General features: G+C 49.2%; 1 protein-coding gene across 1 annotated transcript; it reads right to left on the reverse strand.

Moving 5' to 3' along the window:
* Positions 1-5: 5 nt before the first annotated feature.
* On the reverse strand, positions 6-27,986 carry depdc5 (DEP domain containing 5, GATOR1 subcomplex subunit). Its single transcript, XM_068748468.1, has 42 exons — positions 27,929-27,986; positions 27,530-27,617; positions 27,360-27,406; positions 25,820-25,905; positions 25,651-25,734; positions 25,193-25,242; positions 24,349-24,418; positions 24,179-24,257; positions 24,035-24,096; positions 23,887-23,956; positions 23,728-23,800; positions 23,525-23,628; positions 23,366-23,440; positions 23,098-23,232; positions 22,948-23,009; positions 22,798-22,871; positions 22,623-22,692; positions 22,496-22,532; positions 19,815-19,935; positions 19,507-19,730; positions 19,218-19,418; positions 16,709-16,844; positions 16,533-16,624; positions 15,210-15,269; positions 14,178-14,361; positions 13,720-13,880; positions 11,872-11,992; positions 10,789-10,956; positions 10,417-10,639; positions 9,754-9,890; positions 9,582-9,678; positions 9,355-9,417; positions 6,631-6,728; positions 6,205-6,285; positions 5,971-6,103; positions 5,703-5,802; positions 3,644-3,883; positions 1,714-1,883; positions 1,373-1,544; positions 1,234-1,294; positions 519-601; positions 6-423 (listed from the first exon to the last, which is right to left on the reverse strand). Exons 1-42 carry the CDS (start codon positions 27,984-27,986, stop codon positions 125-127), a joined length of 4,749 nt encoding a protein of 1,582 aa, XP_068604569.1. The 3' UTR covers positions 6-124.

A 27,986-nucleotide genomic window follows, 5' to 3' on the forward strand; every position in this document is an offset into this window, starting at 1 on the left:
CACGAGGAAACATTCTCGGGTTTTATTGGTTACAAAGGACAAGTGCCTTGAAAACCAGTTTCGGTCTCTGCGCAGCGCCAAAGCAGCATGAGACCGAAGCAGCAGTCGTCACGCACGTCTCCCGTCAAGGAGCGCTGGCGTTCATCTTCTCCTGGCAGCCGTCCCAGAAGCTGAGCAGTCTGTTGTCCTTGTTGGCACAGAACTCCGTGACGTCCCTGAGGAGACGATCGGCGAGCCTCTCGTCACCCAACAGTCCCGTCCTCCAGGCCTTGGTCAGCATGGTGTTGTAGGCCCAGTAATACCCGACCCGCTCCTCGCCTCCGAACGGCCCCTGACTGTTGGAGGTGGTGGAGTTCCTGCGTCTGCGCTGCTGGCAGCTCGAGTACTTCCTCTTGGAGTAGGGAAGCTGCAGGAACACTGTGCCTTGGGAGGAGGAGGAGGAAGAGGAGGCGAATGAGAACTATGTTCACATCACAGAGGGGCGGTTTGACTTTTGAGGATGCTGTGATGGGACAAACCTGTTACGTGGATGTACTGGGGTTTATTCTCAGACGGGAAATTAAAGGCAGAAGCAGAGAACTTGTCGTACACAAAGCCAAATCTGCAGACAGAGCACAGCCATAGAATTCAGTCAAAGCTGAGGTAAGATCATCAATGGATAAGCAGCATTTAGTTCAGATATTTTAAAGAACAGAATGAACTCATTTAAGAGCATGCTTCATCCTGTTGGGCGGTGACGATGCCACATGGGAGACGTTTGTCAGGTTCGACAAGCAAAGATCAATATTCAATTCAGCCACCACTAGTTTACAACCTACTATAGTGAAGTAGGAAGCAGCTTCAGTGTAAGAGCTGGTTTATCATCACTTAAACGCAGTAATACCTGTACAGGTGCTGCAAGTTACAAAAATGAAAAGACGGCATTTAATAAAGGCTGCTAAACATTCATTCCACCAACAATGTTAAATTGCATTCAAATAACTTTATTTGTTCAGCAAAAGCAAACAAACTGGAATTAAAGCAGTGACACTGACATGTAGCTATAATTGTTCATTCGAAAAAGGTAAATAGACAAAAAAAACAAATTACAATTAGCTTTGATAGTTTAAAAAATAACTTTGGTTTCCAAGTTCTGTACATAATGTCCCACAGTACCCCCCCCCCCCCCCCCCCCCACACACACACACAGACACTCCAAAGACGACTGTGAAACAAAGGCCACCAAACACCGACCTGTACAGTATGGCCTCCTGAAAGAGCTGCATCCTGTCCCAGTACGTCTCTGGTTCGAATCCTGTTGGAGGGATGCGAGCAAACAGATGTCTGAGCTGCGGGACGCATCCACGCATCAGCAGCCAGAGGAGCTCCGTACCTTCAAACAGGTTGTCGCTGCCGTTCTTCAGCAGACAGTGGACGTTCAGAGGGATGAAGAGCTGGGCCCTCAGTGGATCTCCGTACACGTAGGACGTTAGCGCGAAAGGGACCTCCAGCACGGGGACCAGCAGGAACCCACAGGACGCCGCCTTCCGGTGCCACCCTTGAACCTGAGAGGATTCACAGTAACCGGCGTTCCAAGCATTCATGAGTCGCGTGAAATACGCAAGAAAACTTGAAATAAACGTGTCGTCGTCGGAGAAAAGGAAGCTATCGATGCATCTTTGAAGAAGATCTGCACAACCACGGCCCCGCGAGTGAGTTCCTGTGTCCAGCTACCATCTCAAAGAGCACCGCAGCAGTGACGGCCATCCAATGCAGCTTGATCTCAAAGGCAGCGTTGGGCCAGAAGCTTCCGTGGTAGTAGCAGCTGCACCATTCGGTCCGGTCGCTGCGGTTGTTCACGTCCACGTCCAGAGTCGCCGTCTTCTGCTCTGGGACGGTGGCAGCTGGAGGGTGGGGGGTGGAGAGACAGGAAAGCAAGAAGCACCGGAGGTGAGCGCAGATTGGGATGAGCTGGTTCCAACAGGCTTCAGAATTATGAAACCATCGTCGGACGTCAGAGTTCAGAGGTCAGAGGTCAGCTCCTCTGCAGAAGATCCACTTTATCTGATCTCGCCTCTGAGCCGTAACTCCTATATAAAAGGTATTGATCATGTCTTTCATAATTTCATACATTATCAAAGGACTGATCATGTCAGCGACAGACGGCACAAAAAAAGTAGTACAGGAAAAAAACCAAATTAATAAAGCGTTCATTTACAAGGCTTCCGTAACAGAGGTCGAAGGTGACAACGAAACATTCAGGTGTGGCAGTAAGAACTGGAACATGGACGACAGGTGAGAGAGGCGACCACAGACCCACCACGGACCCACCACAGACCCACCACGGACCCACCACGGACCCACCACAGACCCACCGCAGACCCACCGCAGACTCACCACAGACCCACCACAGACCCAGCACAGACCCACCACGGACCCACCACAGACCCACCACGGACCCACCACGGACCCACCACGGACCCACCACGGACCCACCACGGACCCACCACGGACCCACCACGGACCCACCACGGACCCACCACGGACCCACCACGGACCCACCACGGACCCACCACGGACCCACCACAGACCCACCACGGACCCACCACAGACCCACCACGGACCCACCACGGACCCACCACGGACCCACCACAGACCCACCACGGACCCACCACAGACCCAGCACAGACCCACCACGGACCCACCACGGACCCACCACGGACCCACCACGGACCCACCACAGACCCACCACGGACTCAGCACAGACCCAGCACAGACCCACCACAGACCCACCACAGACTCAGCACAGACCCACCACAGACCCACCACAGACCCACCACAGACCCACCACGGACCCACCACAGACCCACCACGGACCCACCACGGACCCACCACGGACCCACCACAGACCCACCACAGACTCAGCACAGACCCACCACAGACCCACCACAGACCCACCACAGACTCACCACAGACCCACCACAGACCCACCACAGACTCACCACAGACCCACCACAGACCCACCACGGACCCACCACGGACCCACCACGGACCCACCACGGACCCACCACGGACCCACCACGGACCCACCGCGGACCCACCGCGGACCCACCACAGACCCACCACGGACCCACCACGGACCCACCGCGGACCCACCGCGGACCCACCGCGGACCCACCGCAGACCCACCGCAGACCCACCACAGACCCACCACAGACCCACCACAGACCCACCACAGACCCACCACAGACTCACCACAGACCCACCACAGACCCACCACAGACTCACCACAGACCCACCACAGACCCACCACAGACCCACCACAGACCCACCACAGACACACCAGGTTTCACTTCGTCGATCCGTCAAACGGCCAATGGCTGATCAGCCACCGACACACAACCAGCAAACTGGACACCTGGACAGCTCCAAGCATAAATGACCCCCCCCCCCCCCGTCTGAAGAGGTAATAACGTGGACCCGATGCGCCCCCCAGCTGGAGCTTCATCGTCCGGTTTAAAGTGCAGCCGTCATTCTGAAAACAGCAGATATGAAACGGGAGGGCTCATATACCTTTAAATAATCAACCAAACAGTGCGCCCCCCCCGCCCCCGCCCTGTGTGGCAAACCCTGGACTGGATGGACGGGTGGGGGGGGGGCGTACCGAGCAGTGCGGCGGCCTGGCTGCGGCCTCCGAAGCTGCGGCTGAAGGAGCTGTGTCTGCTGGCGTAGGAAGCCGGCCGGCTGGGCAGCCAAGGCAGGAGGAAGGTCGGGAGGTCGCCGAGTCGCTGCTCCTCCAGCATGAAGGAAACCTCAAACCACCTCCTCTGGAAGAGGGCAAAGTCCTCCACGGCTGCAGTCGACCAGCCGCCGGATGCCGCCGGGGGGGGCTGAGATGACGGTCCTGCAGAGAACAGGACATCCAAGAATGTCCCCCGGACCTCTTTCCACGAGTCGCTTTGACAGTGGAACCTCGGTTCCCGACCAAAGCAACGGAGTTCGACCACACGGGTGGAGCCGAGGCGAACCGAAGGAGGCGAACCGAAGGAGTCGAACCGAAGGAGTCGAACCGAAGGAGTCGAACCGAAGGAGTCGAACCGAAGGAGTCGAACCGAAGGAGGCGAACCGAAGGAGTCGAACCGAAGGAGTCGAACCGAAGGAGGCGAACCGAAGGAGTCAAACCGAAGGAGGTGAACCGAAGGAGGCGAACCGAAGGAGGCGAACCGAAGGAGGCGAACCGAAGGAGTCAAACCGAAGGAGGTGAACCGAAGGAGGCGAACCGAAGGAGTCGAACCGAAGGAGGCGAACCGAAGGAGTCGAACCGAAGGAGTCGAACCGAAGGAGGCGAACCGAAGGAGGCGAACCGAAGGAGGCGAACCGAAGGAGTCGAACCGAAGGAGGCGAACCGAAGGAGGCGAACCGAAGGAGGCGAACCGAAGGAGGCGAACCGAAGGAGGCGAACCAAAGGAGTCGAACCGAAGGAGGCGAACCGAAGGAGTCGAACCGAAGGAGTCGAACCAAAGGAGGCGAACCGAAGGAGTCGAACCGAAGGAGGCGAACCGAAGGAGTCGAACCGAAGGAGGCGAACCGAAGGAGGCAAACCGAAGGAGGCAAACCGAAGGAGGCGAACCGAAGGAGTCGAACCGAAGGAGGCGAACCGAAGGAGGCGAACCGAAGGAGTCGAACCGAAGGAGTCGAACCGAAGGAGTCGAACCGAAGGAGTCGAACCGAAGGAGGCAAACCGAAGGAGTCGAACCGAAGGAGGCGAACCAAAGGAGTCGAACCGAAGGAGGCGAACCGAAGGAGGCGAACCGAAGGAGGCGAACAGAAGGAGTCAAACCGAAGGAGTCGAACCGAAGGAGTCGAACCGAAGGAGGCGAACCGAAGGAGTCGAACCGAAGGAGTCGAACCGAAGGATGCGAACCGAAGGAGTCGAACCGAAGGAGTCGAACCGAAGGAGGCGAACCGAAGGAGTCGAACCGAAGGAGTCGAACCGAAGGAGTCGAACCAAAGGAGTCGACCTGCCGCAGGTTGAAGACGGCGCTCGTCTTTCGCTTCCTGTGCCTGTTCTGTCTCTCTGTTCTCTTTAGCTCTTAGTCATGGATCCAAAGAACGGCTGCTGAACTGAAGAGGGAAATGATCGGCGTCTGGGATCTGCTGCAGGACGGGACGGAGTACCGGGACGGAGTACGGGACTGAGTACGGGACGGAGTACCGGGACGGAGTACGGGACGGAGTACCGGGACGGAGTACGGGACGGAGTACGGGACGGAGCACGGGACGGAGTACGGGACGGAGTACCGGTAATCAATGATTTGGCTTTTCTAAAGGAAACTGGGCTACAGAGAAGGACTAACCCCAGGAGGACAGTTAGCCAGCCATTCTATGGAGGAGTAACCCTCCCCCCTCCACGCAGCCAAAACAGAATGTAAATGATACAGAATTGTGCTAAATTAACTGTTATTATACTTGTATGTGTTTTCTGTTGTTTAGATACACGTAGTTACATATTAATATAACTATTTCTCTCCTGCGTAGGAACGGATTCTTCTAGTTCACATTATTTATTATGGGGAATAGAGCTCCCGTTTTCAAACAGTATTACGGCACAACGGCGGTCCCGCTGTTCACTAGAGGTGTGTGTGCACCGGTTATACCGGTTATACCGGTTATACGGGTTATACGGGTTATACGGCCTTTAAATGTACTTCAAAAGTATTCACCCTCCTTCTCCGCTACAATCCTGTAGAAGTAGAATCCGTAGACGAAGGTGCGCATGGCGTCTCCCGAGGCGTGGGCCACCAAACCTTCGTCCAGCATTTTCTGCAAAAACCCAAAAGACACGGGGAATGCAGGGTCGCCTAGCGCCACCTCTGGAGGACATAATTACTACAAGCCACGGGAAGCGTCTCCAGGACTAGCTGATTCATGATTTCACGGTTTTGCTTTGCATTCCATCGATCCATCAAGCTGATCAACGGGACGCTCAACCTGCATGATATCCACCGCCATCCCCTGCGTGGCCACGCCCTCCACGCTGTTGACCAGCCAATGAACGACCTCGGCACTGATGAAGCCGTTGAGCGGCAGCCCCTTCTGCTCTGGGAGCAGCTGCACACCTGTCCTGTGAAGCCAGAGGCGGCGTGGAAAAGCGCTAAATATATCGAATGCGTTCAAACTGTACGCGATGCATTTCAGAGTGTGAACGTTGAGAGGGTACATTACGTGGGATGTTTGATGGCCTCCAGGATCTCCAGGAGTGATGAGGAAGAGGAGAGAGAAAGGGCTCCCGCTGCAGACTGCCCACTGTGAACAGATCTCTGATCAGTTTGAAGCCTGCAGCGCTTCACTATTAACATGAGATCATCCTGATTCTGGCATCTATATAATCTATAATGACATTGGCATCATTATCACACATTTAAACCAACAATCCTGACAAACAAACACAAACAAACACAAAGGCCAAAAATACAAACTACAAACAATTAAACTCATCGTTTTTAATCAGATTCTATTTGTAAAAAAACAAAAGTTTGTCCTAAATTGTTGCCACCACGACAACAAAAGCCCTGAATTGACGTTTGAATGACTTATTGGTGACTTTTTGAAGAGGACAAACAACAAGCCTGCAGCACATGGAGTTGTTACCTGGCGTCTGCGCCGCTGCTGGCTGCGGTCTCTCCTGCAGGGGGCGCTGCAGCTGCGGCTGATGCTTTATCTGCAGCTTCGCTGACTTCATTGGGCAACTAAATGAGCCAGTCCAGGAAGTGTGTTTCAGGGTTTCACCACATAGCAAGCAAACAACAAGTAAACTACGCGTACGGATGGTTTCACCGGTCCGGGGATGGACCAGCTGATGGACCGCCTGATGGACCACCTGATGGACCGCCTGATGGACCACCTGATGGACCAGCTGATGGACCAGCTGATGGACCGCCTGATGGACCACCTGATGGACCGCCTGATGGACCACCTGATGGACCACCTGATGGACCGCCTGATGGACCAGCTGATGGACCGCCTGATGGACCAGCTGATGGACCGCCTGATGGACCGCCTGATGGACCGCCTGATGGACCGCCTGATGGACCGCCTGATGGACCACCTGATGGACCGCCTGATGGACCACCTGATGGACCGCCTGATGGACCGCCTGATGGACCACCTGATGGACCGCCTGATGGACCACCTGATGGACCGCCTGATGGACCACCTGATGGACCGCCTGATGGACCGCCTGATGGACCACCTGATGGACCAGCTGATGGACCACCTGATGGACCAGCTGATGGACCACCTGATGGACCACCTGATGGACCACCTGATGGACCAGCTGATGGACCAGCTGATGGACCACCTGATGGACCACCTGATGGACCGCCTGATGGACCACCTGATGGACCAGCTGATGGACCGCCTGATGGACCAGCTGATGGACCGCCTGATGGACCGCCTGATGGACCGCCTGATGGACCGCCTGATGGACCGCCTGATGGACCGCCTGATGGACCACCTGATGGACCGCCTGATGGACCACCTGATGGACCGCCTGATGGACCACCTGATGGACCACCTGATGGACCACCTGATGGACCGCCTGATGGACCACCTGATGGACCACCTGATGGACCACCTGATGGACCACCTGAGGCACCACCCGAAATCTCCATGGAGACAGCAGCAACGTTAAACCCTTTGAATCACAGCTCGGGGTCGAGACTTTTACATCAGAAATTCAATACTTTGTGTTTTTCCTTGGATTGAAAGTTAACCACTGAAGAATAATAATAGAATAATAGAAGAATAAAATGTAAAAAAAATGTATGGTGGCGCAGTGGTAAGCGCTGTGGCCTCACAGCAAGAAGGTCACAGATTCGAATCTGACGAGGAGTTTGCATGTTCTCCCCGTGTCTGCGTGGGTTCTATCCGTGTTCTCCCCGTGTCTGCGTGGGTTCTCTCCGGGTTCTCCCCGTGTCTGCGTGGGTTCTCTCCGGGTTCTCCCCGTGTCTGCGTGGGTTCTCTCCGTGTTCTCCCCATGTCTGCGTGGGTTCTATCCGTGTTCTCCCCGTGTCTGCGTGGGTTCTCTCCGGGTTCCCCCCGTGTCTGCGTGGGTTCTCTCCGGGTTCTCCCCGTGTCTGCGTGGGTTCTCTCCGGGTTCTCCCCGTGTCTGCGTGGGTTCTCTCCGGGTTCTCCCCGTGTCTGCGTGGGTTCTCTCCGGGTTCTCCCCGTGTCTGCGTGGGTTCTCTCCGGGTTCTCCCCGTGTCTGCGTGGGTTCTCTCCGGGTTCTCCCCGTGTCTGCGTGGGTTCTCTCTGGGTTCTCCCCGTGTCTGCGTGGGTTCTATCCGTGTTCTCCCCGTGTCTGCGTGGGTTCTCTCCGGGTTCTCCCCGTGTCTGCGTGGGTTCTCTCCGGGTTCTCCCCGTGTCTGCGTGGGTTCTCTCCGGGTTCTCCCCGTGTCTGCGTGGGTTCTCTCCGGGTTCTCCCCGTGTCTGCGTGGGTTCTCTCCGGGTTCTCCCCGTGTCTGCGTGGGTTCTCTCCGGGTTCTCCCCGTGTCTGTGTGGGTTCTCTCTGGGTTCTCCGGTTTCCCCCCACCACTAAAAACATGCAGCCTAGGTGTGTGTTTCCCTGCGATGAACTGGCGACTTGTCCCGGGTGTGCCCCACCTCTCGCCCGTTACTGCTGGGATGGGCTCCAGCCCGACTCGGGAACGGATTAAGCGTTTCAGAAGATGAATGGAGATGAATGAATAATAATTTCATGCACAGCTGGGCCACAGCTGGAGACGCCGTCCACTGAACGGGATCGGCTTCAGCTCAAAGCTGCGCCTTCGATTGCGTTAGAGACTAATTATTAGATGATTATATCTTTTGCCCGGTCATTTTGGCAGCTTTTCAAATTGTTAATGTTGTTTATGTGTTGATCATTTTTTGTCTGTTGGTGTTTACAGTTTAATTATTGTGTGCCGATGGTAAAAGAGGCGATCTGTCTGCTTCACCCTGGCCATCAACGCAGAGCATCATTGAACCGAGGGAAAACCTTTCTGTAAAGGCTTTTATTTGATGCGTGATAAAAACGAACGATGAACTTTGATGTATTTCTACTGTCAAACGGCATACGGCCTTCGACCCTGCAGCCTCTCAGGATCACCGAGCAGCAGCATCTAACAGATCAAATGTAAATGATCGCAGACATGTTATCGGTTAAATGAACACGTGCCCCTCAAATACAATAACGAACCATTCAGAAAGGGAATTGATTAAGCTGCAAACTGCCTGAGCCTAGCAGCAGGAACACACACCACACCAATACAACGTAAACGCACAAGCAGCACGCGGGTCCGACGCCGTGAGACAGCGTGAGGAAGTGCTACTGACCTGAGAGTGATTCATGTAGGAGCAGCGAGGGCTACGTATACAGTCCAACATAAAGGCAGCATCCTGTCAGCACACAGGAAGAACACGATCCAGGATCAAGCACCCAAAGCTCAGCAGCAGGGGACAGGGGACAGGGGACAGACAGACAGACAGACAGAAGACCCCCACACCAAAGCAGCAGCACAGAATCATTCATCCCAGCAGTTACAGCTGGCCGTGGTTCTCACCTTGCGGGGGCTGTCGACACATGTAGCAGCACTTGAGGAATCACTGACAGCTGTTAAGGGCTTGGCCTGCTGCTGCTGCTGCTGCTCATCCAGCGCTCTGACAAAGCAAAGGCGCGGCAGGTCAAAGAGCAACGCGACGGCATCCCAGCCTGCAGCCCCGGGAGACACTCACTTCTGGTTTTGCTCCATTTCCAGTAAGACGGACAAGGCCGAAGTGCCTTTCTTGCCTTGTGGGGCTGCCACAGGCTCCGTAGGATACGCGGGGATAGAACCGGCAACCTGCTGTCCTTTCATTGTTGTGCCCTTCTGCTGTGTTACAGAGGAAAATATTCCATTCAGCAGCTAGCTCTAGCTAGCTCTAGCTGCTGAGGGGACACACAGCTCCACACCACACCCACTCGTGGTCATCGTCCGAGCAACACAACACGATGGGTCACGCTGCATCTGCTGATCGTCTTCTGGCAGCATCAGGAAGAAATCCAGAAATGGGTTGCCATATTTAGCTAAAGAACTAAAACCAGTGACATTTGACGTTTAATCCACGAGTCAACGCAGCCATTTGTGCCCAACGTGATGAGATTCACTTGTGGAATTTCTGAGACGTGTTCAAAGGAAAGGGACCAACCATGTAGAAGCAGCCGCCGTCTCCTGCTGCAGCCACAAGGCAAGCACCCGAGTAGTTAGCTAACGACTTTCCACCACAGACACACACAAGGCACTGCTGTTTTGTGCCAATTCTGAACTCGATACAACAAAATGTAGAATTTTAAGAAACAATCGCACTTTTCAAAACGTGTTTCATTTAGAAACACGACGCAAACTAAGTGAGCCTCACCCTGATGATCCTGTCGGAGCGATGGCGACGTCGAATGCGGTTCAGGCCCTCCAGGAAGCGGATGAAGCCATCTAAAAGGACCCAATCCCCGCTGCCACCCATCCCAGCACCTGCCCCCTCCCCATACACATCCCAGTGCCCCTCTCCATCCGCCACCCTCCGAGCTCCTCCGGCAGGCAGCAGGAGGAAACGAGTCCTCCAAAACTTCAGAGAGTCAATCAAACTGTGGGGCAGCAGGAAGAGAGCGTGGTATCGGAGGCTGGTACTCGCATTTATGATATTACCACAACTATATCCTAGTATGTCTAGTGTAAACACGCCCATCTACTTCGTACTTTTAAGTACAAACAACGTGGGAGTATGCGCATGTACCTGAAGTCCTCAGAGCCAGAAGAGCAGATGTACTGGTCTAGGTAGTTCCACTTGTACTCTTCAAGTCTCTCGTGGCAAAACTCCACCCAGCAGGACACAAACTGAGCATCAGAGTGTGGAGGACAAAGGCTGTAGCTGTACTGAATCTGTGCCGACTCGTACGGATACCTAGAGCAGCAACGCACAGCTTTCAGTCGGCTGAAGGCGGAGTCTGTGGAGGACGCTCAAGCCGTCGCACAAAGTGTTTTTAATCTCCTTTTATCGAATACAACTTTAGAAATGAGAAGATGCATCAAGATGGAGGTAAAGAGCAACCCGTTAAAATATATTCACATTTATGTGGGCGAATAAGTGCATTTTAACTTCAAAAGGAAAATGCACACTCATCAGTGAACTCATCTTCACATTGAAGTTCCTGATTCCAGGATAATGCGATGGCTCTTTCAGGAATGTGAAAACCAACCCATAGTAATATTGGACAATGCCCCCCCTTCTACTTAAATTGAAAATACCAGATGATTAGAATCCTAGACGAATGTGGAGATTTAATTTGCTTTCATTATCTGATGAAAATGTATTGAATTTCATGACAGACCAAATTTCTTTATTCCTTGATATCAATATTACGCCTGATATCTTTATTTTAACTGTTTGGGAAGCTCTTACGGCGTATTTCAGAGGTCAGGTTATCGCTTAAATGGGCAAAACAGAAGAAGGATTGCATAATAAAAGGAAAGGAACTGGAAAGACAAATAGCTGATTTAGATAGAAATTTGCAAACTCCTTCTCCAGGTTTGTACGAAGACCGGCTAAAACTTATCTCAGATTATGATGCACTTACATCAAACAGTATTGAACTTTTACTGTTAAAGAATTGTAGCAGTATTTATGAGCATGGGGAGAAAGCAGGAGACGTTTGGGCAAGGCAGTTGAGGTTGAAGGGCGCCAGAGAGAAGCAGTTGATTAACGGTGTGCAATTCCAAAGTGGTTTTTGTTCAAGCTGTTTGGCAGCAGACTATTTTGGTGCACTATATTTTCATATGTGATGCAAAGGCCAAATGATAACGCCGTAGTTGTACTCACTTGGGCAGGTAGCGAGTCACAGTGATTATTTTGTCTTTCAGGCAAACTTTATGAAAGGTCCGTCCCATGCTGAGCCAATAAACAGTCTCCTCCTCCTCCGCCCGACGCATTGACACCAGACCTGAAAACATCAGAGGACACACACAGCCCCTATTGGTTGACGAGCTCTAACAAAATGCCTTTAAAAAAACAAACAGCAGTTTACCAAGAAAATTCACAGCCGAATGATACATTGGAGAAAATCCGGTCGTTTTTCAAAATAAAACACCTTTTAGACGCTAATAATCAATACAACGAAAATTTTATAAATGAGTTATTCTTTCTGTACGACCCGGTAACAAAGCGGTACCGGTACCGGGCCACTGGTGTAAAGCACGCCGCCACTGGACTCTAGAGCAGTGGAGACGTGTTCTCCGGAGTGACGAATCACGCTTCTGTCTGGAAACCCGATGGACGAGTCTGGGTTTGGCAGTTGCCAGGGCAACGGTACTTGTCTGACTGCTTTGTGCCATGTGTAATGTTTGGTGGAGGGGGGATTGTGGTGTTTGGTTGTTGGTCAGGAGTTGGGCTCGCCCCCTTAGTTCCAGCAGCATACCAAGACATTTTGGACAATTTCATGCTCCCAACTTTGTGGGAACCGTTCGGAGATGGCCCCTTCCTGCTCCAACATGACAAAGCGAGGGCCATAGAGACATGGATGTAGCGAGTTTGTTGTGGAAGAACTTGACTGGCCTGCACAGAGTCCTGACCTCAACCCGACAGAACACCTTTGGGGTGAGTTAGAGCGGAGGCACTGCTGGAAGAACGGTCAAACATTCCCATAAACACATCCTGAACTTTGTGGAAAGCCTTCCTGGAAGAGTTGAAGCTGTTATAGCTGAAAGCGGTGAGCCGACATCATATTAAATCTTTTATATAGCATATAATGATCAACTAAGGCACTTAGTTAAGTGAACATGTTTAAATACTGTAAAAAAAAACACAAATGATTTTATTAAAGAAGTAGGTGTTGGCTCTCTGGGCTTGAGTATATCGTAAAGTGGCACGCGTCGTGAAAAAGGTTGCCGATCCCTCTCCTATATTATAATAGTCACTAGAACGCTCTCTCCCTCCGTTTGTCCCTCTTTCTGTCTCTGTCTGCAGGTCCTTCTGTCCGTGGTGCTGCAGAACCTGGACCAGTGGCTGTCGACCCCTAGGTCCCTATCGCTAGCATTAGCATGTATAGCTTTATCTGGCAGCTCTTGTTCATGTTATGTTACGTTATGTTTTTGTCTGCTCTCTGTCTCTCTATCACTCTCTGTTTTTCACTCTCCTCCATGGTCTCTCTGTCTTTCTACCTCTGCCTCTCTCTCGCTCTCTCTCCTTCTCAACTCAGGACAGATGGCCTTGGGTTCTGTCCAAGGTTTCTGCCTGATAAAAGGAAGTTTTTCCTTGCCTCTGTTGCCAAAGTGCTTGCTCTTTTTTAATTTAACCATTATTTGACCAGGTAAAATCAATTGAGAAAAGCTTCTCATCTTCAATGATGACCTGGCAAGAGGCCCCAGCAGACAAAAGATAAAAGCAAAAGAAAAACATATAAAAGGAAACCGTACAGAAGAATCCAAGACTTGCAACCAAGTCAAGACTCTTCTTGTTCGGTCTTTCCCTGCCACACTTGTAAAGTGCCTTGAGATAACTCTATAGAAATACAATTGAATTGAACAATAACAACACGGTTTCAGATATATCTGTAACTTTGAGGTGTCCTGAGACATTATTTGAGCAAATGCAAACACTATTTAGTCCAATATCAGGAATGTATGGACAACCAGAGCAAATCAGAACGGAGTATAGGACGCCTTCATTTACCTCTGGTGTAAAGAGGGCTGCTACCAAGTGGAGTGGCGACTGAGAGCTGCGCTTTCCTGCTGCGTGTTTGGACGATGATCTGGTAGCCCTGCATCAACCTCTGACAGATAAACTCCTCAAACACCTGAGACGCACTCATCACTGGGGCGTCGTCGTCCCTCCTGGGAACAAGAGGAATTCAGAAGTGAGCTGAAGAAGCTTTCCAGGACCGACAGGACATCATTATATGGAATCCTTCCGATATATGAAACAGAAGAAATACATCTAAATTAAGTCATGTCATTGAAAGCTTATTTTAATCTCAAAGTTTAATAAAACCATTACAGTTTTATTTCTAGACCTTTTCAGAAGCTAAATATCAGACACAATTGACATCCAGAAAGGTTTTGCTGTTTGGGATCCTCTGCTAGGACACAATGTGATTAGCTCCATTACACGATAGACGCCACATGTTCTACCTTTCCATGTCGCTGTGCGGCAGCAGGTCGTAGCAGCCCTCCGTGTAGTCGTTCTGTAGAGTCTGGCGATCCGGGAAATAGTCGGTTGTGAGGGGGAGACAGGCGGGCGTGGTCAGAGACTTCCAGTCCACCCCCACTGTGCAGCAAAAGCTGGGCACTGTCGGGGGTGCAGACAGCAGCAGGGCTTCAGGAGCACCAACACCACACGCACACACACACACACACACACACACAAAATCCCCACAGCAAAGACAAATGCATGTATCCAGAATATAGTGGTACATGATTGTGGGAGCAGGGATGGATACAGAAAGGAAGGGGTGATGGGGAAAATTGGGAGGGCAGGAGAAGGTGAAGACAAAAATACAAATACAAAACAGAGCAGAGAGAGGGGAAGAAAACAAATGAGGAAGGTGTTACTTTTACTGGCCTCGTCACCCCTGCTGGTGATTCCTGAGTGGTGCAGCAGTGATCACACATGCAGATTTTGGCCCTGTGGCCGTCAGACTGTGATAACCTTCTCTCACAAACATGGAAAAAGTGTCATTAGCTCAGAATTGGTGATAATTGCACACTTAAATCTAAGCAGAGAAATCACATCATGCAAATATTTAGAAACCCTTAAATCAAAATATTGGGTGAATCACATTTGCTTGATATAAATGCCAATTGCAATTAAACAAAGATAAATCTACATTACACACCACCATGCAGGAATAAGGTGTAGAAAGCTAAATTATTGGAGGGGAGGGAATTCATTAGAGCGCTAATAACGGTCATTTCATTGTGAGAATCAAGAAGAGGCCAAGAGAAAGAAAAGATTTAGGAGAAAGTGTGAATAAAAATGGAGCCAAGAGGAAGCCCCAAACCACACGACCTGGAAGAGCCGTTGATACCTGTAACCATGGAGACAGATGCCCAGTGGAGAAACCTGCTTGCCAAAGCTCAATAAGCCCTCATGCTGCCGGTTTATTGCTCTGATCTGGTGATTCATCCCGTTTCAGTGTTGCTGTAAGGACAAGATGAACTCACTTGGGTCGGCACTGCTGAAGGAAGCGTCTTCAAATGGCGAGCCGCGGTGGGTGGGAGGGCCTGTACGGGCATGGACAATGATTCAATCCGTGAATGTCTGACAGTCCAAATGTATTTCATTGTCACAAAGAAAACACATTTCTGTTCCATTTCAGCATCTTACTGGAGGAATACACAACATACTGAGAGAGAAATGATCTTTTTGCTGTGTGTGGTCGAGTGAGCCGAAGAAACATTACTGCTGGAGAGAACAGATAAAGGTCTCTTTATTATGGGAAGCATCTAGTTTCCATGGATACTATACAATGAACATGTGGAAAGATGCCTTTAAGAATCAAGGATCACTAGTCTGATAATATCAGCACACCCCGAGGCGGGGAACACCTCGGATGCGTCGCCAGCGCATCGCGGAGCCACACAGAGACAAACAACTCGCACACACGCACACACGAAGGACAGTTTGGGGCAGCCAATTGACCTAAATTGCATGTCTTTGGGAGAAACATGCAAACCGGAGAAAACCCACGCGGACACGGGGAGAACGCACGAACGCCGCACGGATGCCCCGGACCCGAATCCCAGTTCCGTTTCCGAGGGATCAAGCCGGCGTTCTTACGATTAGCCCAACAGCTCGCCTTTCTTCCACCGCGCCTCCGCTCCGTAGGTCTCCTGAAACCTGAAACCTGAAACCTGAAGCCGACTGGCTCAGTGAAGCAGGTTTTGTATTTATACGTTGGAGCGTAAGAACTTCTCCTCCTCCTCTAACTCACCTCCTACCTGTGGAGCGTAAGAACTTCTCCTTCTCCTCTAACTCACCTCCTACCTGTGGAGCGTAAGAACTTCTCCTTCTCCTCTAACTCACCTCCTACCTGTGGAGCGTAAGAACTTCTCCTTCTCCTCTAACTCACCTCCTACCTGTGGAGCGTAAGAACTTCTCCTTCTCCTCTAACTCACCTCCTACCTGTGGAGCGTAAGAACTTCTCCTTCTCCTCAAACTCACCTCCTACCTGTGGAGCGTAAGAACTTCTCCTCCTCTAACTCACCTCCTACCTGTGGAGCGTAAGAACTTCTCCTTCTCCTCTAACTCACCTCCTACCTGTGGAGCGTAAGAACTTCTCCTTCTCCTCTAACTCGCCTCCTACCTGTGGAGCGTAAGAACTTCTCCTTCTCCTAACTCACCTCCTACCTGTGGAGCGTAAGAACTTCTCCTTCTAACAGTAATGGAGAATGTATTTCATAATTTACAGAATACTTTGAACTTATTTGGTTTCATCATGCTTTATCCCTGCAGCTAATTGGAATATTTGTGAGTCGTCTCATCACCGCTGTTGCTGCTCCCTGGACTGCCAGTCAACTCTTCCATCCCTCCACCAGTGTAAAGGCCATTCTCTGCAATTTGCCTTGAGATGGTTCGCCTTCAATAAAAAGACAAGCAGACGTACTGAAATCAGAAGGTTCTACACAAGGGACCTTTCTGTGGTGTGGTACATGAGCCTAACCTTCCTGTGGCTTCATGATAGGCCAGCTCCAGCAGCTCCGCTGAAGTGTGGGCAGGATCTCTCAGCTGGTTGCCCTGCAGTTCAGCCATGTTTTGTCTGGTCTGGTGATGGATCTGGATTGCCTCTCCAGATGGACCTGCACAGTAACGGAGACAAATTCAATTCAGTTTTATTTATATTTCAGCATGAGCCATCCCAACAGTGTTTGCTCAAGGGAATAGTTTGAACTGATGGTGGCACTACAGATAACGTCAGCCACAGAAGATGCTCCGTCACACAAAAGTATTTGCAAAGATGGTACAAATGTCAACAATTTTCTACCGTATTAGAACTGAACTGAGTAGAGCACGTAATTCCACAAAGCCCAAACAATCCAATTAAACACACAAAGTCAACACTGAGGTCCAAATTCTTTCTATGGAAATCAGAAGTCTGTGTGTGATCAGGTGAAATATCAAAGAATGTGGAAAGGATTCTGGATCGACCCCCCTTCCAGAGCTGTGCACCATGTAATCCTGCTGACAGCAAGCCAACCGTTGACCAACGACATTCTTGCTAGAATATTTATATTCATATCTGGTCAGTAGTTTATCATGACCAGGTCCAATGTACAGGATAACACAGACCCTTAAATGTTTTTTAACTCCATGCACAGTTAGTCCTGATCATGCACACCTGGCCCTAAAATCTGGATGACACTGGTATCATTATTACCGGTACTTTGAAGGTAGAAAAACCTTATTTCACTAGGGATAGTTTTTTCTTCAGGCAATAAATCAGAAACTAATAAAATTAGACACCAACATGAATCAGTAAACTTCCAGATCTAATCTGATTCAGTTTGTATCAGCATTATTTGTCATCTCCAAAAAATAACTGTGTGCTAACATGCAGACAAACCAACAAACAAAAACATAACACCAGTTACAAGCAAAATGTATGACAGCAAATATTCCAACATTATAGTCTCTATGCTGTCAAACAACTTCGTGAAGCCAGACACCATGCATATGGGTGATAGCGATAGCCTAGCTCTGGTGTTCAGCATCAGGCCATAATGACTTTATTGCTTAACACAATCTTACCACGTGAGACTAAAGAGCACTTTCTACACCTTTGTGGTGCCTAAAGCGCTGCTTTACAATTAAGCCTGACATTCACTCATTTGGGGTTCAGTGTCTTGCCCATGGACACTTTGACATGTGGAAAGTCAGAGCTAGGATTCAAACCACCGACCACTGATCACTGGACGACCCACTCCACCACAGCTCAAGATTGTGTTTCTTTATTTCCAAATTCTGCACATGAATGTTTCCGATTCCATTAATTCACTTAAAAATTGTATTTCAAAAGTATTTTCATACGGCGGCAGTGGCTCAGTGGGTTGGGCCTTGGGCTGGGACGCGGAGAAGTCCACCGGTTGACCGGTTCGAGTCCCAGCCCAGACAAAATGAGGAATGAGTGCTGGTGGCCGGAGAGGAGCCAGTTTTACACTCAGAGCACTGCCGAGGTGCCCTTGAGCAAGGCACCACCCCCTAATTTCTCCGTGTGCCGATCATGGAGGCGCCTTCACCCTATGCGCCCGATGCATTTAATGCGTGGTTGTTTCAAGGGGGTGAAAATGTTATTCAATTGTGCGTTTGCAGTGTAAAAAGTGTGAAAACATAATGCTAAAAGAAAATCTAACCCTATATTGGAAAAAGAAGAAAGTGCAGTTTGCCTGAAAATGTAACCTTTTGCCCCTCCCTGAGCTGCCACCTTATCGTGGTGGAGGGGTTTGCGTGTCCCAATGATCCTAGGAGCTCAGTTGTCGGGGGCTATATGCCCCTGGTAGGGTCACCCTTGACAAACAGGTCCTAGGGGAGGGACCAGACAAAGGGTGGCTCACATAACCCCCCCATGATGAATAAAATAATTGGTCCTGGGCTACTATGTCTCTCGGGATCCCCCCGGAAGAGCTAGAGGAAGTGACCGGCGAGAGGGAAGTCTGGGCTTCCCTGCTTGGGATGATGCCCCCGCGACCCGGCCCCGGATAAGCGGAAGAAGATGGATGGATGGATGAATGGATGAATGGATGTAACCTTTAGAAGACCAATTCCAGACTGGAAACTTGTGAATACTTATTACAGTTCTGGGGACAGAACAGTAAGACAACAACATTGGACTTCCTGGTTTGCTTTGTTCAGTTTATTGCTGCTACTTTAATGTAGACCTGCTGCATCAGCACTATGATCTTATTCTGTGGTGTTGAATTTGAAAAGGTCCATCACCTTCTACAGACGCTTTGTTGTATCCGTGTGTAAAACGTTCCTTCCAAAAACATTGCAATGTGAAAATATAACTTTTTCAAACCCTTTTCAGAGTTTTGCTGTGTATAGAGCCAAAGTGTAGGCAACTATAAATGATACTGCTAAACAGCACAAACTACATCAACTAGACTAATTAAATACACATGATTACACGGCCTACAAAAACATTTCTGGCTGCATGAAGAAGCGTGAAATCTCACCAACAGGAAAGGTGTGCATCCAGCGCCTCCGGTTAGAGGTTAGCTTCATTGGCATCCTGGATGGGGTAAAGGGGTTTATGAGTGCCCTCTGAGGGGCGTAACCTCCTGGGCGGATGTGCAGGGTTGATTCAGCACTCCCAACTGTGAACCTTCCCGGCGCACTGGAATCCCTCTGAGAGTCCATCATCTTCTCCAACAACTCTGGACATCAAACAAGGCAATGGAAAAGCAAACCTCCATCACAAATCCTTTGCATAGATTTCCCCACAGCTGTGGATGAAGGACTTACCTCTGGTGCTAGTGTATCCTAGGGAGCTGCTGACTTCATACTGGGTGGGAGGAATACGGGGTATAAGCAGCATGTTAGACACGGGCCCCAGGCTGTCATCAGAGGCGAGGCTACGCTGCTCCTCCAGACCTCCAGAACGAACAGGGGGGGACACGCCTATGCCTCCGATGACGTCCACCGATCCCCAGCTCTTCCTCCCACCTGTCTCTTTGTCTCGGCCCATCCTGAAAGACACAGTTGGGACTATTAAATGAAATGGAAGATGCATCTGATCTACGTAGGTAAAAGGTGAATGTTCAATCAGATACCTGAAGTTGGAGATCCTGTGAATTCGAGAGGGACCAGGTAATCTGAACACCTGAGCATCATAGGCGTCGTAGTCCACCTGTATAGGCAGGCTGTTCTCAGAGTCCTTTGGAGCACAGAGAGCTGTGCAACGTTGCGAGGAGGGTTGAGGAATAAGAAAAGAATTCTGTCAACTTCCTGCTTAAAGGGAACCGCGACTATAATGACATGTTAACTCTACATGATTTATTTTGCTCTCAGTAAGAGTACAATTTCAAAAATAATTTCCATTTGTTATATTTTTATATAAACTTATTTTTCACGTAGGTCGCCATTGTTGTTTACGTCGCACAGCATTGTGGGTGTGACGTTAAATGGCTGCACCACCCAGCGCACTGGTGTTTTGGAACGTAGCCGTGATCTGTTAGCAGCAATGAGCTCCTCCGTTCAGCCTTTTCAGTTTGAATCACAGCGTCATCAAAGACATGAGGAAAGTGAGAAAGAAGCCAATGATGAAATGGACGGGGGGAATCGAGTTATTGTTATTGTGGGCGGTGTCTCTGTGATAGTGGCGCCACCATGCTGAGAGAGTCTGTGGTAAAGAGCTCCATTTCATTTCTAGCGATGAGATCTGGATCAGACTGACGGCATGGGGGCCGACCATGTTCACTGGAATCTTCAGGTAAAGCAAATCTTCTGAATTAGCATCGCTATCTCCATCCAAGTCGGTGTAATGTTTACCCGAGTAGTTGTGGTCCGTGATTGGTGAGTGCACGTTAGCTTGGTACAGCTACATTGGACGTGCATACCTCAGTCCGAGCGGACACATCTCTCATACGTGGTGAAAACTGTACACTTCCAGACGTCCTGCTTGACAGGCATGTTGTGTTGGTGCCTCTTCCATTGTGAACGCTGAGTCTCTCTCGGTCCCGGACTCCGGTGACTGTGGGTCCTCCGTAGCTGAAGAAGCGGGCTGTACACCGGGTCTTTTTGCCCTGTTGACTCGTCATTTAGGCTCCTTGTGAGGCATTGTGAGATTAGAATAGGGAGCTCGGTGTGTGTGCCCCCCCCCCTGAGTGTGAAGTGAATCCACGGAGCGGCGAGCTGTAACTGGTGCAAGCAGAGACGGCGACCGGGGAAGGTAGAGAGCTAACAGCGGTACCAATTTGCAGCGCGACAATAAAGCCCCCGCCATCTCTTCGGCAGGCCTGGTGTGTTCTTTTAGGATTGTTGCACACTTTGAACCCGGCGTGAAGTTGAGGGGGTTAACCCCGGAGGAAAAGCAGCCTTCAGCCATGGAGGAGACGGATCTCTCCTGTGTCCCCAAACCACAGTCAGGAGACAGGATGGTTAACAGAGGGACTATGGTAGGCACTGCGTTGGATCCTATCCTCCGTTTATAGCCAGGTCCACCGATGAGCTCTCGCACGAGCCGAAGGTGATGAAAGACGAGAGCACAACCGCGGGTCTTCGGGTAGCTGATCGATTGTTGTTGTTGTTATGTTATGGGGGCCAACTAGTTGCTAGAGAGGGTCGTCCAGTGATCAGTGGATATGTAATAGTGCACATCTATAAATCAGTGTTGTGTAGGACACACAAAACTTGCCCATGAAATATGTACGAAGGACTTTCAACGGAAACAAGACCGCAAGGGCTTTTTAGAAATGCTCCTCTTAGACAGGATGTTTGACTGTACTTGTACTGTAATACATGCTACTGTTTGACTGTACTTGTACTGTAATACATACTACTGTTTGGCTGTACTTGTACTGTAATACATTCCATTGTTTGACTACTTGTACTGTAATACATACTACTGTTTGGCTGTACTTGTACTGTAATACATTCCATTGTTTGACTGTACTTGTACTGTAATAAATACTACTGTGTGACTGCATTTGTACTGCTCTAACATTCTATCTAATAATATATTCATCATCATCACCACAGCCTACAGGAAAGCTTCCTTCATGTTTTCTCTGTCAGCAAATGGTTTTCCCTGTTTCTTTATGCAGTGAGAAACGTTATAACTCCCCTATTAAAAACCTGCCTGGTTTTTAATACAAAATATCTTGAAGTTGTTACTTTGATTAGCATATGTGCTAGCTCAAAATAATGCCGCACACTCGATGTCCTCCACTCCACACTTTCACAGCAAAGGGCGCACATCACCCGGTCTCCTCTTGAAATAAATCTGTCCTCCTTTGTCCACCTATGCTGGAAAGAACGACTGGAACTAGGTTTACAGCGCTGCTCAGCAGGCAGACTGAACTCCCAAGCGTGTAATGATTTACACTCCGTGTTAAACAGTTACTACTACTGTACTTTGGGCATGTTCCATGAGGGGTCGCCACAATTAGTACTAAAGAACATTTAGTGCTCCATTTCTTGTGAGGTGTTAAATATGATAAAATACAGGATCTTTTTCGCCTCTGTGCGCAAACGTAAATACCTTTGCGTGTCTCAGCGTTACTATACAGCAGCGCTCGGCAACCTGACAGCTCTGGAAGGCTGCTGATTGATGCGTCCATCCAAAAGGTCACTTCAGCATGCTTACCACATTCCTGATTACCAGTCATCACAATAAGATGATAACTATTTCCATCCAGCCTCCCAGCATGCTAATCATTGCTAACAAGCCCTTAGAACCGTCACAATATTTAAAAGTTCATAAACCATGAAATGATTGTCGCAATCAACTTACTGTGGTCCTTGTGGCTTTTAAGATTCTCAGCATGAAGCTAGAAAGAAAGATGACATCAGTGATAAAAGAAACAGTCATTTAAACCTTCTTCCAGTAAAATAACAGTGCTGCTGGATCATTAAGGTACCTTGTGGCCGGCCAGTTTGATCCGAGGGGTGAAGGAACTACAAGAATTCTGACTTTTGGAGGTGTAGAAACTATGGATATGGAAAATAAAATACATCCAATCATAACAGTTCAACCACTTGAACTTCCTCATATAATCTGAAGCCCATATTTATTCCCATCAATCCCTGCCTTGCCTGTGGTTGATCCAGTGGGGAAGGTTATAGTCATCTCCTACACGAGAGTCTCCAGGGGCCATCCTGCTGTGCAGCTTCAAGCAGAATGATGGTCAGTAACCAAAAGGCACACAGGCACACCTATGGAGACTAAAACCATGTGTGTGTTACCTTGAACAGTGGTACCGCATGCAACGGCTGCTCCCCCATGCACACCAAGTCTACCCCAATACCTGAAGATGAAGAAGTAACACCAGCATCATTACCACAAAGCTTAACTTCCCTGTTAACAAGCAGACCAGTTCACACCGTCACACTCACCGTTGTCGATCATGCGCTGCTTGGTGAGAATCATAAGCAGGCGGTCAACCTCAAACACTCCCACCCCAGGAGTGATGACCACTGACATCTGGCCAGTGCGATCAAAGTTACGGTTGATGTAGTGTTTGTCAAAGACTGAAGGAGAGGGTCATTGTGGGAATCAATCAAAGACACTCGGTATCATCAGGATCATCATTTCTCAAGTCTCCCATGGTTGGGTGGCTCAGCCAAGTCCTAAACTTAGCCTGGAACCTGATGGTAGGTTTACCATTGAAGGAGAGGTTAATGGCCTCCAGGTAGTTTCCTTGAGCAGCAGTTGAGTTGTAACCAACAGGAAACCCATCTGGAAGGAACGTAAATAACCAGACAAACGATTGCGTTACAAAAAGGTACATGATCCAGGCCAAACACTGTGCTCATCACCTACCTTCCTCTTTCAGCCGCACCAGGACAGAATACTGGATGAAAAGTTTCTTAATGGTGACCAATAAAGATGTCCACTCATCCCTTCTCTCATTCTGGGCCACAACCCTAATCCACCCCCCCCCAAAAAAACAGGCAAGAGGCAGCAAATTTAGTCCGTTATTCTAATGAGCAAGATGTCAATAAAAACGAGAACAAACCAATTACCGGTAGAAGTCTTCATAATAACGTCCTTCATGATCCTGTCTGATCGAGTCTCTCAAGATCTCTGGAAATTCCTCTGAGGACAATGTACCAATGGAGATGAACGTATTTGCACACATCATTATTTACTGTGTAGTTAGAGAGGGGGGGGGGGGGACTCACCGATAGTTTTGGCATTGTAGAATGTACGTGAGAAAAGTACAACGGTCACCTCATGACTGCAGTTCTTCTCCTGTTTAAACATTGAACATGAAATCGTTGTAACAACGTCTTACAGCCACAGCTGGAACTAAAACGCCAAATCACAAACCTTCCACTTGGCGAAGAGGTCAGACAGGAAACCATTCACAGCTTTCTCAAAGTAGAGATCACCTGAGAGAAGCATTGATACATAACCGTATCCTCCAGATGTCACCATGACAACAACATGAACAAAGTGAGCGGTTCAACTCACCATAGATGTCAAAGTCCCACATCTCAAAGCTCATCTGGATGAAGATGTACACCATTGCAGATGTGGACCTGAATACAACCTGCGTCACAAGGGATTTAAAAGAAATGGCCGTGAATGAAGACACTTCATACGGTGTCACGGTGTCCCAGTAAAAAGCTCACTGCTCTTACCCTGGTGTCTTCACTGATGTACCCACATGTCACTTTCTCCCCCTTCACCCAGAGTTCGCTGGCCTGGGCTCTGGAGAATGAAACATCATTAGAATACTTAGTGAGACTACAGCTCATGATGATGCACTGAAAAAAGGGGCTGCTGAAATACTGGACATCCTTTACAAAATGCAGGTTATTCCGTCACGCAGGGAAATGTCACCATTAGTGCATTCAAAATCTGTGAAACAAAGTCGAGCATTTGGGTCTTATTTGATAACAATGTGTTGAATTGTGTTAAAAACAATTCAACACATTAGATCTGAGTTAATCTGCATTTAAAGTGAGATTTAGTCCACGTTCAAGTCCCTCAAGCTGACCCATTTCATGGCTGTCACAAACAATTTTATTTTCATTTGGCAAAAGTCCAACTGTGAAAAGTCCAATCTTCTTTTCCCTGCATCTGTCAAATGACTCTCAGATGTAAGCGAGTGCCTTGTAGGCAAGACGTCTGTGTCAACACTGAAATACAAAAATGTAAATGAGACCTGCACCTTTACTCACATCTGGACTGCCACTTATTTATTTTACCTTTACACCAATATAGAGAATTTAACTTTCAAAGAATGCATAGTGGTAATTAAAGAATATTACATTCTGATGGAGCAGAGTGGAAAAACACCAAACATTTGCTTTTTTATTTTTGATAGTCTTTTGTATTTACGTAAATTGTGACATTACCGATTAATAAATGTAAGAAAAATTAAAAAAAGCTCAGTCCATCTACATTTCCTGGATTTAAATTCAGGTCCAGGAGCATCTGTAATTGAATAGCTGTGTTTAGAATGAAATGTATTCTTAGTACCTGATTCCTGCAAACTCCACTTTCTGTGTCACATAAGCGCACGTGCTCACCTGGAATAATAACAATAAGAAGAATGCGTTGGTTTTGTAGAGCGCTTTTCTGGACACTCAAAGACGCTTCACATTGTGCATTATTCATTCACTCCATGCTTGGTGGTGAAGCTACTGTTGTAGATACAGCTGCCCCAGGGCAGATACAGCTGCCCTGGGGCAGACTGACAGGATCATCGGCCTTCCTGACCACCACCGACATTCACTCGCTAACTGCATTCACACAGGCAATGTAGGTGAAGTGCCTTGCCCAAGGACACAACGACAGTGAACACATGTGGGAGCCAGAATTCGATCATAGGACGACCCGCTCAACCACATTGACCCATATCAGGATTGAAACAGTTAGTGCTCATGTGAGCATTCCACTACACATGACAGCCAAAAATAAACGTTAACACGCCCCACCAGACTCTTCTTCAGTCTCCACATATCTCCTCTGCCAATGTACTGGTCCTTGAACGTCAACTCCACCAGGTCTAGAGTTACATCCTGTAAAAAGATCAAATTAAAGAACACTAGAGACGCTGTTGGACTGACAAAAGGCAGAGAAGCCGATGAGTAACACCGACTCTACCTTCGGATCGACGATGCTCACTATGACGTCCTGGTAAGCACGCAGTTTGAAGACTTGTGCTACAGTCTGATCCACACTGATGGTCTCTGCACAAAATAAAATATCTTTCATTAGCAATGAACAGAAAAGAGGTCACAATAGATAAATAAATCAAAATCGCTACCACAGTGCAAGGAAACACTGTAGAAGAGTGTCCTCTACCTTCATAGAGGTGTCCTCTACCTGTCTCAAGAGACGGTGTTTACATCTATGAGTGTGGTATAAACTCAACTCGCCGGGTTCGGAGGGAAGAATGCTGAGTTGCACCCCAAGAACATCAAACCCACCATGAAGCATGGAGGTGGGAACATTGTGCATTGGGGCTGCCATTCTGCAAAGGGGACAGGACGACTGATCCAATCCGAGTCACGGACAGGACGACTGATCCGTATAACGGTCAGGACGACTGATCCGATCCGAGTCGTGGACAGGACGACTGATCCGATCCGAGTCACGGACAGGACGACTGATCCGATCCGAGTCACGGTCAGGACGACTGATCCGATCCGAGTCGTGGACAGGACGACTGATCCGTATAACGGTCAGGACGACTGATCCGATCCGAGTCACGGACAGGACGACTGATCCGATCCGAGTCACGGACAGGACGACTGATCCGTATAACGGTCAGGACGACTGATCCGATCCGAGTCGTGGACAGGACGACTGATCCGATCCGAGTCACGGACAGGACGACTGATCCGATCCGAGTCACGGTCAGGACGACTGATCCGATCCGAGTCGTGGACAGGACGACTGATCCGTATAACGGTCAGGACGACTGATCCGATCCGAGTCACGGACAGGACGACTGATCCGATCCGAGTCACGGACAGGACGACTGATCCGTATAACGGTCAGGACTGATCCGATCCGAGTCGTGGACAGGACGGCTGATCCGAGTCGTGGATAGGACGACTGATCCAATCCGAGTCATGGACAGGACGGCTGATCCGATCCGAGTCGCGGACAGGACGGCTGATCCGATCCGAGTCACGGACAGGACGGCTGATCCGATCCGAGTCACGGACAGGACGGCTGATCCAAGTCGTGGACAGGACGACTGATCCGATCCGAGTCGTGGACAGGACGGCTGATCCGATCCGAGTCACAGACAGGACGACTGATCCGATCCGAGTCACAGACAGGACGACTGATCCGATCCGAGTCACGGACAGGACGACTGATCCGATCCGAGTCGTGGACAGGATGAACGGGGCTACGTATTCTTCCATCAGGAGAGCATTGAAGACGAAACACGGCTGGGTCTTCCATGACAACGACCCCAAACACTCCGTTTGACCTGAGGTTACACTACAAAGTATTGAGTTTCTATTTCGCTCTGCCAAATATTTATTTTATGCACCACTATACCAAGAAATTGTTTTAATATCATTCAATGTCATTTCCTGGACCCCCCCCCCCGCCATCCTTTCAGGTTCCCCGTGCTTTCTCTTCATCCATCTTAAACTCTTGAAATACAGTTAGCATGTGACTTTACCTTTCTGAAGGTCTTCTTTTAGACTTTTCACTTGAAGGAGAAGAGGACTGAGGATTGCAAGAGAAATGCCAGATGTTTCACTCAGTAGAGGATTTCAAAAACCAATAGGAATACGTGATTAAAGTTTTCTGAAAATACCCCCACAGCTCTAACCATTGACGGAAACTCACCTGTATTCATCTGTGGGGTGTGCAATCTCGACTATATCCCGCAGACTAACTTGAGGGAAGACTTTTGGATTGACAACCAACTCATCTGCTCAAAGGAAACATTCACTTGAAATAATCTGACAAAATTCAAATCCTCCTCACTAAAACATCAATTTAATTGCGATAGGGCGGCCCGGTGGAGCAGTGGAGAGCTGTTGCCTCACAGCAAGGAGGTTGCGAGTTCGAATCCGGCTTTCTCGAGGAGTTTGCACGTTCTCCCCGTGTGAGTGTGTGTCTCTCTGTTGCCCTGTGATGAACTGGCGGCTTGTCCAGGGTGTCCCCCGCCGCTCGCTGCTGAGACGGGCTCCAGCTCGGCCGATAACGAACAAATGAATGAATGTATGGAGATATTTGGCTCACCACTTCCACCGAAACCTTTCTTGTGCAGAACGAGTTTGTACGATCTATTCGTTCTCAT

Source organism: Brachionichthys hirsutus, chromosome 15 (assembly GCF_040956055.1).
Source record: "Brachionichthys hirsutus isolate HB-005 chromosome 15, CSIRO-AGI_Bhir_v1, whole genome shotgun sequence".
Classification (NCBI taxonomy): domain Eukaryota; kingdom Metazoa; phylum Chordata; class Actinopteri; order Lophiiformes; family Brachionichthyidae; genus Brachionichthys; species Brachionichthys hirsutus.

Bases quoted from the DNA above. Each gene is read 5' to 3' on its own strand.
- depdc5 (XM_068748468.1), bottom strand. From the start codon at position 27,986: ATGAGAACGAATAGATCGTACAAACTCGTTCTGCACAAGAAAGGTTTC. The intron at 25,243-25,650 runs GTGGGGCGTGTT...TTATTATTCCAG, and splicing joins GGAGACTGAAGAAGAGTCTG to GTGAGCACGTGCGCTTATGT. The intron at 22,693-22,797 runs GCAAGGCAGGGA...CCATATCCATAG, and splicing joins CCCCACTGGATCAACCACAG to TTTCTACACCTCCAAAAGTC.